The 16,867-nt window shown below is 35.6% G+C and overlaps 1 protein-coding gene across 3 annotated transcripts in view; it reads right to left on the bottom strand.

Moving 5' to 3' along the window:
- The window catches only part of HERC1 (HECT and RLD domain containing E3 ubiquitin protein ligase family member 1), a 215,380-nt gene that overhangs the window by 138,242 nt on the left and 60,271 nt on the right, over window positions 1-16,867 (bottom strand). For all 3 annotated transcript variants that reach the window (XM_036841279.1, XM_036841282.1, XM_036841283.1), the window contains exons 4-12: window positions 11,852-12,046; window positions 10,721-11,032; window positions 8,080-8,176; window positions 7,355-7,498; window positions 6,132-6,259; window positions 4,752-4,896; window positions 3,014-3,185; window positions 1,351-1,485; window positions 860-1,025 (exon numbers count right to left, since the gene is read on the bottom strand). In XM_036841279.1, the coding sequence (XP_036697174.1) occupies window positions 860-1,025; window positions 1,351-1,485; window positions 3,014-3,185; window positions 4,752-4,896; window positions 6,132-6,259; window positions 7,355-7,498; window positions 8,080-8,176; window positions 10,721-11,032; window positions 11,852-12,046 (1,494 nt within the window). The remainder of the gene's footprint in view (window positions 1-859; window positions 1,026-1,350; window positions 1,486-3,013; window positions 3,186-4,751; window positions 4,897-6,131; window positions 6,260-7,354; window positions 7,499-8,079; window positions 8,177-10,720; window positions 11,033-11,851; window positions 12,047-16,867) is intronic.

The raw sequence follows: 16,867 nt of genomic DNA, 5'->3' as shown, positions 1-16,867 counted from the left end.
TTAATTTTGATGAAGTCTAATTTATCTCTTTTTTCTTTGGTTGCTTGTGCTTTGGGTACCATATCTAAGAAATCATTGCTTAATCCAAGGTCATAAAAATGACAGATGAGGAAAAATTTAATATATACGATATCAAAAGATTATTCAGCCTTAAAAAGGAAGGAAATTCTGACATATGCTACTTAACATGGATAAACGTTGACAACATTATGCTAAGTGAAATAAGCCAGTGACAAAAAGACAGTGTATGATTCCACTTTTACGACATACTTAGAGTATCAAAATCATAGAGAAAGAAAGAATGGCTGTTGCTAGGGGCTGAAGGGAGGGGAGAATAGGGAGTTATTATTTAATGGGTACAGAATTTCAATTTTGTATGATGAAAAGAGTTATGGAGATAAATGGTGGTAATGGTTGTACAACAGTATAAATGTATTTAATACCACTGAACTACACACTTAAAAATGGTTAAGATGGCAAATCTTATGTTATGCAAATTTTACCACAATAAAAATAAAATTAAAAATAAAATTGGGTCTTTGTGCTCAGAAATTCATCTTCTGGTAGAAAAGACAGACATAGTTGTAAGTAGACAATTATAAAACAATGTGATGTGATGGGAACATACATGAGAGAAACCAAACCTGGCAGGACAGCAGGGAATGAAAGGTTTCTCAGAGGCAACGTCTGACCTTTGTCTTAAAGGACAAGTTCACCAAAAAATTTACTCCCACCAAGAAAACAGGAGTAATGGAAAGAACATCCAATTGAAGTTTTCCAATACATAGCTGAATTTGTGAGCTACAACCTCAGGGAGAGATGTGGCTGAGCTACAGATTTACAAGTCCTATACTCTTACCTCTTGGATTTCATCTGGGACAGTTGAGTCCATCAGTCTGAAGAGTAAATTTCGAAGCGGACCTGCCTGTCTCCCAAGAATGCTGGTAGCTACCCCTCCCGCAAGCGCAAGAGCAAGGTGATTTGAAAGCAGCTTCAGGCACAGCTTGAGGAAATTGTGGTGTTCCCTGAAACCAAATAAACTGCTATGAACTTCTGGAATATAAAAGAGCACATGCTATCCAGTTTGGATAACATTTTTTTCTCTTTAAAATTTTTCTCAAATTATGACTAACAGTAATTTTAAAAACATGATTCATGACATTATGGATAAATTTTTCTAAAGGTTATTATCAGTAAGTACCTAAGTTTAGCTCATTTTTTAGATTATAAAGAAGTTTCATATAATTGAGGGATAAATTGAATAAGAAAGAATAACTCAAAATTCAAAATGAGTAATAGATGTGTGTGCACATGTGCGCACACACACAAATACACAAATATATAACATACCTTGATGAAGGGAAAGGGAGCGGGGGAATCTCACTGTTTATTTTATCACAGTATCTCTCAAGAAATGAACGAAGGTGTGAGAAGGTACTCTCTTCAAGGTCTACACAATAAGGTCGGTGCCAGGCAACAACTTGTCTAGAAGGAAGCATAAGAAAATCATGAAAAAGCCTTAACATGAAACTTTCACACGATCAAAAGCAAAAATTAAACCATTATTAAAGTTGAAAGATGTTAACAAGATATACAGAAGACCTTTCTGATTATAAAGGTGATAAAACCCTTCATTTTAGCAACTGAGGAAAACCAAGAATTGGCTATCTCTAGAATTCTTCAAGAAGAAAATACATAACCACTACTTATTTTGCAAGGTCTGGCTATTCATTCACCTGAAGTCAGAGGGCTGAGCCACATGATCTACTATAGACCCTTCTGGTTCTTAGGGCCTATAAGATGTATAGTTCATATTAAGAAAAATAGTCTGACTCTGTAAAGTGATATACTGAAATCTACTAAAAGAAAACCTCTTGAAAACTCTTGTGAAAATTTTCAAGATCTTGGAAACCAATTTTCTACATATAAGGTGAGAAGTTGCAGATTTAATACTAACAGCAAATTATTTGTATTCAATTTATTATATTTTCGGTTTTGTTTTGGAAGGTAATTACCTATAAATGTTTTAAATTGGTTAGAATGATATAATAAACCCCATCTGAACCGAAGGTCTAGAATACAAATATAATACATTCTAAGTTATTAATTAGCCCATATACATCTGAAAATAGCTGAAATAACCTCAAAATTTCTTAAAATTCAATCTTCAAATATTGGCTAAAAATTACCTACCTGATTATCTAAAAAAGATATGGTTATCACATTAGGAAAAAGCTAAATTTCTGCAAAAACTAACTTCCTTTATTTAAAAGTATGGCCACTGCTTCTTTTCAAAAAAACAACCAGATAAAGGGCATGGAAGCTAATTAACTGTTAAAAAGCAATAAAACCTAGTTCTGATTTTGATTATTTTAATTTAACTTCCTCTTGATATGTGGCCACAATATTTAAGATCAGTATCTGGAGACAGGGAAGGAATTCAAAATGTTTACAAGACACTTGAATTAAGACAATATCTTAATGTACGGTATAACTTCTTGCTTATGAAACATATCTAACCTCAACAATTAAAATGAAAGAAATCGAGATGGCATGTCTAGGACAGTAAAAAAATCAATACTAGAAATAGAAGGGTATTTTATGAACAAAGTACAATTATTTCTGCTTTTATTAGTGTTTCTGCTGTTAATAAAACACAGGAAATTTTTTTAAATAAATTTATTTATTTTATTTATTTATTTTTGGCTGCTTTGGGTCTTCGTTGCTGCACGCAGGCTTTCTCTAGTTGCAGCGCACGGGCTTCTCATTGCAGTGGCTTCTCTTGTTGCGGAGCACGGGCTCTAGGCACGCGGGCTTCAGTAGTTGTGGCACGTGGGCTCTAGAGCCCAGGCTCAGTAGTTGTGGCGCACGGGCTTAGTTGCTCCGCGGCATGTGGGATCTTCCCGGACCAGGGCTTGAACCCGTGTCCCCTGCATTGGCAGGCGGATTCTTAACCACTGCGCCACCAGGGAAGCCCTAAAACACAAGAAATTTTAAACGTGAGCACATTTACCTGTCCCTAGGAAGAGCAGTCCATGCCAGACTATGTGATGTTCCAGCGGAGATCTGTTGAATAGCTATGCCATCTAAGCCACTCACTTTCTTTGGTTTAGTAATAGGACCCGTGGAATTTCCTTGCCCACACTGCCCCATTGAGTTATTGCCCCAGGCATAAACTTCATTATCTAAAAACAAAACATAAAGAACAAAAGAAAAGCCAAATTTCAATGTAAAATATTTATGGAAGGTAATATTTAATACTATTTTTTTTTTGTAGGTGACACCTGTTTCATTTATTTAAAACCTAAAATAAGCGTTTCAAACATGCCATGTTTTCAGATCCATTAATTTAAAACAGAATTATCAAATTGTCACAATGTGCTAGGCCTTTGGTTAGAGTCAGGGATATGAAGTGGAACAGGGCATGGTCCATATTCTCCAGGAGCTCACAGCTTAGTGTGGAGACAGTCAAGTGCACTAATAATCAGAGTACAGTACATCCCAGGCTGTTCCAATCAGGCTGGATCCAGGAAAGCTTTCTGTAGGCCATGAGCCCTGAACTGAATTAGTTTTCTTATTCATTCATTTATTCATCCATCCATCTGCTCATCCATCCATCCAATCATTCATTCACTTATTTTTAATTGCAGTAAAATACGTATAACATAAAACTCACATTTTAATCATTTTTAAGTGCACAATTCAGAGACATTAAATCCATTCAGTGCTGTGCAAGCATCACTACTATCCATCTCCAGAAACCTCTCATCATCCCAAACAGAAACCCTGTGCCCATTAAGCAATATCTCCCCATCCCCCCTTCCTCCCAGTGCCTGTTAACCTCTACTCTGCTCTGTCTCTATGAACTTGCCTACTCTAGATACCTCATATAAGTGGAATCACATGATATTTGTTGTTTCATTTCACTCAGCGCAATGTCTTCAAGATTCACGCACGTTGTAGCGTAGATCAGTATTTCATTCCTTTATAAGGCTGAATAATATTCCACTCTATGGATATACCCCCATTTTATTTATCCATTCGTCTTTTGGTGGAAACTTAAGTTGTTTCCACCCTCTGGTGAATAACACTGCTATGAACATTGGGGTACAATTATCTGTTTGAGCCTCTGTTTTCGGTTCTTTTCGGTATATACCCAGAGTGGAATTGCCAGATCATGTGGTAATTCTATTTGAACTGAACTTGGAAGGCTGAGAATGACTGAGCAGGAGGAAGCAAACACACTCTGTGGATGAATGACAAGGGAGGACATGCTTCTGTGAGTTGACCCACCCATCGCATAATCTCTCACTCCCCCTCCTCTCAAGGACTGTGCTCTGTGCCCTACCATGATGACAACCACCAAATTTGATTCCTGGTTTCCCCAGAAGAGCAACACTATGGTATCCTTTATGATATGCACTCCTTTCCCATCTCCTTCCCCAGTTCCACCCAGCCCAGAACACCTTAGGTCTTTCCACTGGTTGGTAAGTACTCCTCTGCCTACTTCACTGTGTTGTTTTGAAAGAACTTGAAAAGGAATAGATACATGTATATGTATAACTGAATCACTTTGCTGTATACCTGAAACTAACACAACACTGCAAGTCAACCACCGTCCAATATAAATTAAAAAATTTTTAAATCATAGCCAACTTGGTATGTTAAAGATGGGGGGAGAAAAAGGATGGTATGAACTTGAAAGTGCCTTTAAAACCTAATACTATTTCTTTAAAAACAAATGATCTTACCATGAGAAAGAGCCAAACAATGACTGTCTCCAATAGAAATATCAACTACTCTTGTGGCAGCCAGTTCTTCAATAAGCTTGGGTCTCAGTGCAGTAGCTTCTGAAGAACCACAACCTAGACAAGCGCCACAGCCCCAAGCATAGACCTGAAACAAAGAGAAATACACTACACATAATATCCTGAGATGGTAGGTTAACAACTTACATTGTTTAGAAATAAATATAATCTATTAAATAAGAGTGTGGTTTGATACTAAATAATAACTTTTTGTTGTTATAGAAACTTACAATTCAAAGTTGAAATCTTTGAATCTATCTTATATAATCATTCAAAGTTGAATCTATCTTATATAATCATTCAAACCAGAAGTTATTACCCCTCTCATAAAAAAGAAGCACGTGATTTTCAAGGAAGGTTTGTGATTTGCCAGTGGCTATACATCAAATAAGTGAGCATCTTTTGGCTTCAATTCATGGATTCCTGCCACAAAACTCACAGTGAGAAAAATGTAAAAGAGAAGTTTTAAATTTTAAGACAGCAACCAGCATTGTAACAAATGACTAACATAATTAAATACAAAATGATAAATAGTTTTGCGTTAGATCTTTTACAGCAAGGCATTCCAGTCTTTCAAAAATAATTAAATAATATGGTAATTTCAGCTTTGCTCCTCATCTGCCATGTGAATGTCAGAAACATTTTTATACCACTGCCTGGCACATAATAGATTGCTACATGTGAAACAATGAGTGATCAGCTCACTTTTTCACTGTCATTGCTGATGGATGTAAGGAGCAAAATTATTGTCAGTCTATCACCATACCTGGACCCTCTCCATCACCAACAAACAAACAGAGGGAAGTCAAAATATGCATGTAGAAAATCACAAGTTTATAAAGGGATTATACAATTCTAAGTATCCTAAGCCTGAGTAACCCTCTTTCAGAAACACCTAACCACCTAACCCTCTCAAATTATTTTCCATCTGGAAATGTTCTCCTTGCTCTCTCTTTTGATCACCTTCTTGCCTTCTTAGTTCATATCACTGGTTCCAGCAAGATCTATTCTCACTTTCCCCCACTATTCATGATTTTTAGGAAAAGGTTTAAGGGGTGTTTAGTGCTAAAAGCTTTTTTCAAACCATCTTAATACAAAGAACATGGGGTTAACAGTAAGTTTATCTGGCTCACACAGGCCAGGTCAGAAAACCTGGCTCCTTCTCAGATATTCAACTTCTTCAAACAGGAGAAAATATTTCATTTCAGTAGATTAACTTTAAAATGTATTTTTTAACTTCAAAATTTAAATACAATTATCACTTTTTAGTCATCTGGTCCTCTGAAATACTCTAAACCTTTTATGCTCATCCCTTAGTCCTACCTGCCCTGTTGATGTCAAAGCAAGTGAAGACTGACTTCCAGCACAAACTTTGCGAATGAACATTCCTTGTAAAGCTTCAATAACTTTAGGTTTATACACTCTGTTGGTATCACCATGGCCAAGTTTGCCTATAAAAACAAACACATTCAAGTTAAACAATTTACTTGTTTCAAAGAAACGCTATTCTTTTTCTTAGTATTAATGTTGATAAATATCACTAATCTTTCCATCACTAACCTGACAGATTGTCCACATTTTAGAAAGCTCTAAGTTTCTGATAGCAGAGGATGTTAACAAATGAATGGTTTTATTACAAGAAAGAAACCAATAAACAATAGTTTCCTGAATTTTAATTTCAAGCAATTAAAACCACTTTAAGAGAGATATGGAAAATTAATTTGCTGTCTTTCTCCCCTTTAATGGTCATACTTCTAACTTCAAATTTGCTGATATAATAAACAGGTCCTTATACAAGAATGTGTATGCATATAATTATTTTAAATTTTTTTTAAAAGACTCAATAATTCACCAAATAGAGAACTTGGCAAATCACCAAAGAAGAAAAACAAATGGCCAACAACCTCACTAAGGACGAAATACAGATTAAATACCATTTTCACTAATGAAACTATTTTTTTAATTATCTTAATTTTAATAGCCAGTGTTGTTGAGGGATATGGGGAAATGAGCATTCTCGTATCACTGGTAGGAGTGACTAAAGTAGAAAAAGATTTAGTCATTCACTGTATTGTTTTTAATATTGAAAAAAATTGGAAACCATCTAGATATTCAACAATAATAAATTGTTTTGTAAGTTTTGCTACAATCATATGAAAGAATACTTTGTGCCACTGAAAAGAAAAATGTAGAGTCATGTTTTTTGACATAGAAAGATATTCATAAGATACTGTTAGATTAAAAACAAACAAGTTGTAAGACAGTAACTATGGTATATATAGGTCTGCTTTGGTTTTTTAAAACATCTATGTAGAAATATAGGTACATATTTATATAAATGCATATATATTTATCTCCCAAAATTTTAACAATGCTTAGAGCAAATTTTTCTTAAATTTTTTTAAGAAAAATTTATTTAAATTTAAAAAATTTCTGCTCACCTATATACATTTGAGTTTTTCTACAATAGCCTTGTATAACTGAAAAATTTTTTTAAAAGTCACGGAAAAAAGGCCAAAGCTATCAATAAATAATTTTTTACATACCATTGTCTCCTCCTCCAAAAGACCATACAGTTCTCCCATCTTTAGATAAAGCAATAGTATGTGAACTGCCACAAGAAACCTCTCCTACATTGCTAATGTCTTTTACTAACGTTGGAATGTTACGGCTATTACTGTCACCGTGACCTTGGATAAAACACACAAAACAACAAAGAAATAATGTTAGCTCTTTTTCTTTAGGCCATTACTTCACAGGTAGAATAAACATTACAAGTTATTAACAGAAATGAGGAATTTTTAAAGTGCAATTAAATATGAAAAACAGAATCATTTCTAATATCTTCTCATCTAATCTTCTAGGCTGCTCCCAACATGAGATACCCAGTCCCTTCACTGAATCAGTAGAACATTCTATTATGCTCCTCTCACAGCACTTATCTAATGCTGTCTAGTATCGTTAACGATGACTTGTTTTCACTACCTCCTAGATAACACATTTCAGGATCACTTTAGGATGATATCTTTCTTATCCCTGAAATCCTATAGTGCCTGCACAAAGTAGTAAATACTTACTAGATTTAATTACATCTTAAATTTCAGCACCAGAATCTAGGTACTCTCTATATAAAATTATCTTCCTCTGAGCTTAAAGCTAACAAAAATAAATGACAGTCTTTGGCCTATTAAATTTAGTCTCACCACTTCTCAGTAACCATCATCACTTCTATTTTTCTGTGGGACTAACTTCAATTTTTAAAAAATCTTACCTAATCTTCCAAAGTCTCCTTCACCCCATGTGTATAATTCACCATCCTCTGTGACAGCAGCACTATGTCTGTATCCAGCTGACACACAAACAACTACCTGTATTGTACACAAAGTGAATTTGATGAACACCAGATACTAAAACATAGAGTTCACATTTGATCCTATACACAGAGACTTCAGAGATACTGATATTCACAACTCATCCAGAAGTGCCATGTACAGTTGTGGAGGTTTTGCCCAGGACAAGGCTGCCTGCATAAAGGATCAAGAAATTGCTGAAATACAGCCTAAGCTCTGTTGGCCAAGCCACAAACTCTGACTTCTACCTAGAGAGGATGACTTTTCTTAATTCACACAGAGAGACTGGAAAGGCTAGCAGCACTCTCCCGCCCACTCCTCCCTGCCCCAAATACATCAATCTAATCACCTGCAACAATACTGTATCACCAATCAACTCTTTACTCAAAGAGTTGGATGGGTCTGAACACTCATGGAACAATGAAAAAATTTTAAATATAACATTAACACAAAACCTCCAGTCCTGGCTAATCAAGAAAAATTCATTACATAATAGGATTAACTCTCAAAAACACATTGGCTATTACCAATGAAGAAAGATCTAAGATATAAGCTTATATCAATTAAACTCCTAATAGTATCTCTTTACCCTCAAATAGCTACACAGTTTATGGGCAGAATCAGGGAAATAAGGGTATATGGCAGCATAATTTGGGGATCACTTATACCTTTTTAACACTGATCAAAATCACTAACTGCGGGCTTCCCTGGTGGTGCAGTGGTTGAGCGTCAGCTTGCCAATGCAGGGCACGCGGGTTCGAGCCCTGCTCTGGGAAGATCCCACATGCCGCGGAGCAACTAGATCTGTGAGCCACAACTACTGAGCTCTGCGCGTCTGGAGCCTGTGCTCCGCAACAACAGAGGCCGCGATAGAGAGAGGCCCGCGCACCGCGATGAAGAGCGGCCCCCGCTTGCTGCAACTAGAGAAAGCCCTTGCATAGAAACGAAGACCCAACACGGCTAAAAATAAATAAATAATAAAAATAAAGGAATTCCTTTAAAAAAAAAAATCACTAACTGCTGAAAAAAAGATAAACAGAAAAAATATCCATACTAATAACTCCACATTTTTTAATCTCCAAAAATTAGAACTCACTTTAGAAAATTCAAAATTTAGATTCAATTAAAAATACTGAGCACCTACTACATTTTAGATAATATGCTAAGAACCTCTGAAATTTTTATCTGTAAATTATTTTACTTTTTGGGAATTTTTCCTTCATGATATTCATACTAAGTTATTTTTAACTGGCAATGTTTCCATTATAAAATGGAACATTAAAAGAATATAAATAAGGAATTCCCTGGAGGTTCAGCGGTTAGGACTCAGCGCTTTCATAGCGGTGGCCCGAGTTCACTGGGCCACTGCTATGATCGTGCAAGCTGTGCGGTGCGGCCAAAAAAAAAAAAAAATATATATATATATACATATGTATATATATATATACACACATACACACACACACACGTATATATGTGTGTATATATATATATATATATATGTAAAGAAAATTTAAAACAATGGGAATTAAGAAAAAAGGTGCTAGAAAAACTTAAAAAATATAACTTTAAAGAGTATTTATCTGAAGGATATCTTTTAAAGCAGAATATGAATCCCATATTCAACATCTTATCAAGGACCCCCTGATGTTAAGTGGAATGTTCCAAGGCTCACTGCTTTGAGGCTGATGTCTAAGTTAAACATTGAAAGTTATAATAAACTAAAATTCATTTGAGAGCCAACTTTGTCAGACAAACTCCCATGAAAGAAGTGTCCCACTTTTAATTTTGGTATAAAATAAAATTTTAACTTTAAAGACTTTTATATAAGAAAACATTCATAGAAAGAAAGTAATCTTAAAATGGAGGAACTCACAAAATTGCATATAATTTTAAGTTAGGAAAATGGCTTCATTTAAGAAAAGGTAAAATAGAAATAAAAAGAGGAGACCTAGGTTCAGTTTCTAATGGTGCCATTTATTTGTGTGTGACCTTGGCCAAGTTACTTAACCACTTTAAATGTCTTATTTAAGTTTTTGTTAAAATGCCACCTACTCCAAGAGAACCCTCTGACCTCATTATCTAACATCACACCCAGCCAAAGTTAGTATCTATTGCATTACTCAATTTTTTCTTTACTATTATTTGAAATTATTTTATGTGTTTGCTTACTTATTTATCATCTCTAGCCCACAGATTAAAGCTCCATGAGAGTAAGAATCTTGTCTGTTTTGTTCACTGTTATATGTCTAATGCCTAAAACACTGCCTGGCATTTGGAAGGTACTAAATAAATATTTGTTAAATGGATGATTCTCAGTTTCCTATCTGTGAAATGAAAATAATAACTACTTTAACAAGGCTGTTATAAGAATTAAAATTAAATAATGTATGTGAAAGTGTGTTGCAAACCATCAAGCAGATATACAAAAGATAAGCCAAAGGGTTGGGAGGGTGGTCTACTTCAGAAAGAATACATCAAAATCTGAAAGACATCGTCAATTATAGCAATCACAGTACCAGTGCATCTAATTATTCTTAAATCCAAAAAGAAGGCACATACCTTTCCCTGCAGAGGGCCCTGAATAAGCTTGGGATATTTCTGTGTTGAACTATTTCCATGTCCCAGCTTCCCATAATCACCATCTCCCCAGCTGAAGACTTCTCCTTCTGTAGTGAAAGCTAAAGTATGACCATCAGATCCTTTAGAAGATGAGACCTTTTTAATGGACCTGTGAGGCTCAAATGTTAACTTTTTTAAAGTAGACTGATTATTAGAATCTCCAAGGCCCAGTCTCCCATAGCTGCCTTTACCACAAGCTCTGACAGAGCCATCCGTAGAAATGACAAAAGTGCAGTATTGTCCAGCTTCAATCTATAAGCAAACAAACAGAATCATAGACATAAAATGCTTCTGTGAGAATCAAAGTATAATATTTAAGTTGATTTTACCAAAGAGGCTCAAAGGATATCTTTTAAAGCAGAATATGAATCTCCATAGAGATTAAGAAGTAAACAGAAAATTAAGAAAACTATTAATGGCCTATTCATGTTGACTTTATTGTTGAACTCAAATTAATGTGTATTTTATCTTTTCAGGTTATCTATCCAGTCATGGTTCAATGAAACAACAAAGAAAAATGTTTAGCCTCCTCTTATATAATTGGTGAAGGGCAAGAAGGAAAATTTTCCTGTAATTCCTTAGGGTCCATTATAACAAGAACCATGTAATATATATTCTAAATTCATTTGAGAAAAACATATGTTTTAATAAAAATAATAAAACAGAAAGTTCCATTTTGCCTAAAAGTTAGCTACAAATGTAAAAAGAAGTGATCATAATAAGAAAATGAAATGCCAATATTGCAAAGGGAAAATTCTAACTTTTACTTAGTCTTATTTACCATTTGTGTTGAATATAAGGGTAAGTATGCTGCCATTCATAATTCTTTTTAAAACTCCAGATGCAAATTTAACTTTTTAAAACTTGGAAACACTATTAGGGAAATGAGGAACTTAAAATATTTTTTCTATGAAAATGAAAAAGCTGATGCAGTATAGTATAGAAACAATATAGATAAGAAACAAGCAAGAACATTCACTCATTAAAACAAAAAACAAAAAAAAACACTCTTAACATTATTTAAAGCAAACCCTGTCATGTACCAATTTGTAAGGTATGCAGAGAACTCACAGTCTGCGCGTCAGAGAAACTAGGAGCCAGTTTGGGCTGTAATATTTTCTCCTGTGTGCCTTCTACCAACTGATGGCTGCTATTGCTCCCCCAAACATAAACCTCACAGGTTTCTGAAACAATGGGAGCATCACCAGTCTGAATGCTATCTGGGCTAGCACACGTTCTTGAGTAATCAGACGCCATTCTGCAAACCTAGTAAAATAAGAAACATGCAATAAATAGTCAAGACATTCTTAGTGCAGATATTTTTATAAATATTCTCTGAAATTATTGTTGACTTTCCTTCTTCGAAAACTATCTAAACTGCTCAAATAACACATCCAATCTTAAACACAGATGGCTAGACTATTTACTCCTGCAGAATAAAGCACTAAAAGATACCAACAAAGGTGGCAAAAATGGGAAGGGGGAGACACACAATCAAGCCTTTATTAACTAAATATTTTATTAATGCATATAATAGCATTATAGAAGAACAAAGTAGAAAAAAACCTACCTTTGATAATCCCATCACCTTAATACAATATATGCTATCTTTTTTTATATATGTCCTTCCAGAGTTTTGCATATACACGCTCTTTAACATAGTTATCACAGTGGATATATACGTGACGATACAAAAGGGCCATGCAGAATTTTCTCTATGTCTACTTAATCTTCGTAATTGAACCAATAATATTCCATCTAATGTAAAAATCACAATTTACTTAAGCATTTTCCTTTAAGAGGACACTTGAGATTCTTTCTACTTATTTGTTATATGAGCCATTTTTAAGAATATAGTTGTGGCTACTTCATTGTTTTGTTTTGTTTTTTTGGAAGGAAAATAATCAATGCTATTTGGCTGCACTGAAGTGTGTTCCCGGCTGGCTTCGTCGGGGGGTTTCCATTGATTCACCCTGGGCACTGGCTCACTCCCTGCCGCCTAGGCGGCCTCCTCCTCCTCCTCCTCCTGTTGCTACATTTTTAATTACTTCACTTAGTAGAGAACCTCGGACATGGGACTACTATATGCAAGAAATGACAACAATCTTCTGATTCCTGAAGCATACTATACCAAATTGCTTTCAAAACTGGTGTTACAATATTATTTCATCACCAGCAATGTATAAAATGAGGGCGGTCCTAAAAACGATAAAGGTCCAGAGCAATTCAACACTCACACACATATCTATACATATCTGTATATGTATATAGATATAGCTATAGCTATATAAAAAATCATGGCTTATTTATCATTTGTGTTGAATATGATGGTAAAGCCTATTGCCATGCATAATGCTTTATAAAAATCCAGGCTTCTCCTCTCCGCCTCCCCTCTCCTCAAAACCCTGCCAAAAGCACAGGACCCAGGGTTGTCATCACAGTTGCCCTAACCAATGAATACGTGTATGTGAGAGCACCAGTCTCACTGCACCCACACCAATAAGTATTATGCTTTAAATTTTTTTTGAAAAGTAAAGTGAGAAAAAAGAGGATGTATTCTTTTAACTTCACACTTCCTTATTATCAACAGAACTAAAGTTTTTCCATGTATTTGCTTACAACTAACTTCTGCCCATTTATTCATTAGGGTTTAATGGATTTTTTACTCACTTTGTATGAATCCCATACAATAAAGATATTATCTCTGACTACAGCTGTTGTCAATTTGTTGTCTGCCTTTTAGGGGTTTTTTTGGTTTTGTTTTTGTTTTTCTCTGAATCAAGTAAAACAATAAAAGAAGAATCTTCAAAAGTCAATATATTATATTGCCAGACCATGAAATGGGAAGGGATAGAGTAATTTCAGTCAGAATCTTTAAATAGTACACAAAACAACAGAATATGTGTGTCAGACGAATAATTTTCAGTGAACATGAGAAGAGTTTTGAGGACATACAAAATATGCATAAGTAAAGGCTGACAGTCCCTAATAAGAGATCTGAAATTCTGCTGCTGACAAAAGGAGGATGATGGGCCCAAGTAGGTTAGAATTTTTTATCTAAAGATCTATTACAGTAGTCCCCCTTTATTCACGGTTTCACTTTCTGTGGTTTCAGTTACTGGCAGTCAACCGTTATCGGAAAATATTAAATGGAAAATTCCAGAAATAAACAATTCATAAGTTTTAAACTGCATACTGTTCTGAGTATCATCCCTTTGTCCAGCATAGCCACACTATATAAGCTAGCCACCCGTTAAGTCACTTAGTAGCCATCTGGTTATCAGCTCATCTGCCACAGTATCTCAGTGCTCGTGTTCAAGTAATCCTTATTTTACTTAAACATGGCCCCTAAGTGCAAGAGTTGTGATGCTGGCAATTTGGATATTCTCTTACTGTACCTAATTTATAAATTAAGTTTTATCATAGGTATGTATGTATAGGAAATAACATGGTATATATAGGGTTTGGTACTATTCATGGTTTCAGGCATCCACTGGGGGTCTTGGAATGTATTCCCCATATATAAGAAGGGACTACTGTTCTATAATAAGGCTTAAAAAAAATCATAGCCCTCCTTCCCTGACCCCCATGAAAAAGAGAGAAGAGAGGAGAAGAGAGGAGAAGGGGAGGGGAAGGGAAGGGGAAGGGGAGAGGAGGGGAGGAAAGGAGAGGGGGAAGCAAAGGGGAGGGGGAGGGGGAAGCAAAGGGGAGGGGGAGGGGAGGGGTAAAAAAAATCTGTTCACAAGACTTAGAAATGTGTTTTTTAAAAACAACTGGGGGAGGGGCTTCCCTGATGGTGCAGTAGTTAAGAATCCGCCTACCAATGCAGGGGACACAGGTTCAAGCCCTGGTCCAGGAAGATTCCACATGCTGTGGAGCAACTAAGCCCACATGTCACAACTACTGAGCCTGTGCTCTAGAGCCCGCATGCCACAACTACTGAAGCCCGCACACCTATAGCCCGTGCTCCACAACAAGAGAAGCCATCGTAATGAGAAGCACGCGCACCACAACAAAGAGTAGCCCACGCTCGCCGCAACTAAAGAAAGCCCATGTGCAGCAACAGAGACCCAATGCAGCCAAAAAAAACCAAATAAACAAACTAAACAAAACAAACAAACAACAACAAAAAACAACTGGGGGGGCGCGTAGAATTCTGGAAAAGATGACAATAGCAGCAGCAATGTAGTTTTCTAAACATGGGATCACTACACAGAACAAATAGAAGGCTAAACTCCAAATTTGTGCTTAATATTCATAATAAAACTAGACAAACATAGCTCCAGTAACTCCAAAATATAAGCAGGTGCAGACAAACCACTACCAAACACAGAATCTGCATGGGAATAATATCTGTGCAGGAGGAAGCCAAAGAGTGTCTGACAGACCTCAGAATAAGAAAAACCCAAAACAACCAATCAGGTACTCACCAGAAAGAACAGTGAGCCAATCTAAGAACAGCAGCTGCAACTGGGAAGAGTTTGCCCTCTCTGATAGCAGGTAAGTACAAAGGTTCCATGATGAGAAGTTTGAAAAAAGCTAGAGCCGTCTAGCTCTTGTGAATTCTTGAAACTGAAAAGCAGTACTCCCTTCCAGGACAGAGCCCTCATACTGAGCAGAAACTACTGGGAGCGGAATAAAAGTTGAGCAGAATGAGGACAACAGAAAGGAAAGAGAAAAAGTTAAGATAAAAGGTGGGGAGGGGAATATGCTTGAAACCACCTTATTTTTTCTAACGTTACACAAAACAGTAGAGAAAGGGAGTCTATGGATTTAGAAAAGCTATCTTGAATCCCATCCCATTCTAAAAATTCAGGAAAACAAGTTTTTCATAAAAATAAGCAACAGAAAAGTATGAAGATCAAATTCCATATGAACTTGTTATTAGGGGAAAAAAAGGAAAAGAGGCAGAATAACATCTGTACAATAAAAGCATGACAGACAGGAACTACCCACAAAACAGATCAAACTGTAACCTATTTCAAAGCAAGGTAAAGGGATTAAGAAAATGAAACAAGACTTGAAAGAAAAACACAAAACTGAAAGAGAAGCGTTCAAAAATGAGGTGACAGACTCAAAAAAAGAATTAGAAATAAGAGAAAAAATCATTTCAGAAATGAGGAGTAAACTATAAGAAATCCAAGAGTAAATAAATACAAAAGATAATACCTTATGAGCAACAAAAGATAAAAAGGAAAAAACTGTTTAGAAATAAAAAAAGAAATGAAAATGATATAAAAAGTATTCAAGAAAAAGTGACAATTACTAAGTTAATTGTTAATTGTTAAAAATCCAACATACATCCAAGACTGAACCAGGAAGAAATAGAAAATATAAAGAGACCGATCACAAGCACTGAAATTGAAACTGTGACTAAAAATCTTCCGACAAATAAAAGCCCAGGACCAGATGGCTTCACAGGCGAATTCTATCAAACATTTAGAGAAGAGCTAACACTTATCCTTCCCAAACTCTTCCAAAATACAGCAGAGGGAGGAACACTCCCAAACTCATTCTATGAGGCCACCATCACCCTGATACCAAAAACAGACAAAGATGCCACAAAGAAAGAAAACTACAGGCCAATATCACTGATGAACATAGATGCAAAAATCCTCAACAAAATACTAGCAAACAGAATCCAACAGCACGTGAAAAGGATCATACACCATGATCAAGTAAGGTTTATCCCAGGAATGCAAGGTTTCTTCAATATATGGAAATCAATCAAAGTGATACACCATATTAACAAACTGAAGGAGAAAAACCATATGATCATCTCAATAGATGCAGAAAAAGCTTTAGACAAAATTCAACACCCATTTATGACAAAAACCCTCCAGAAAGTAGGCATAGAGGGAATTTCCCTCAACATAATAAAGGCCATATATGACAAACCCACAGCCAACATCGTTCTCAATGGTGAAAAACTGAAACCATTTCTACTAAAATCAGGAAAAAGACAAGGCTGCCCACTCTCACCACTATTATTCAACATAGTTTTGGAATTTTTAGCCACAGCAGTCAGAGAAAAAAAGAAACAAAAGGAATCCAAATCGGAAAAGAAGTAAAGCTGTCACTGTTTGC

This window comes from Balaenoptera musculus, chromosome 2 (genome assembly GCF_009873245.2).
Source record: "Balaenoptera musculus isolate JJ_BM4_2016_0621 chromosome 2, mBalMus1.pri.v3, whole genome shotgun sequence".
In the NCBI taxonomy this organism is placed as follows: Eukaryota; Metazoa; Chordata; class Mammalia; order Artiodactyla; family Balaenopteridae; genus Balaenoptera; species Balaenoptera musculus.
Note: the sequence above shows the minus strand (reverse complement) of the source record. Positions and strands in the feature narration are given on the sequence as shown.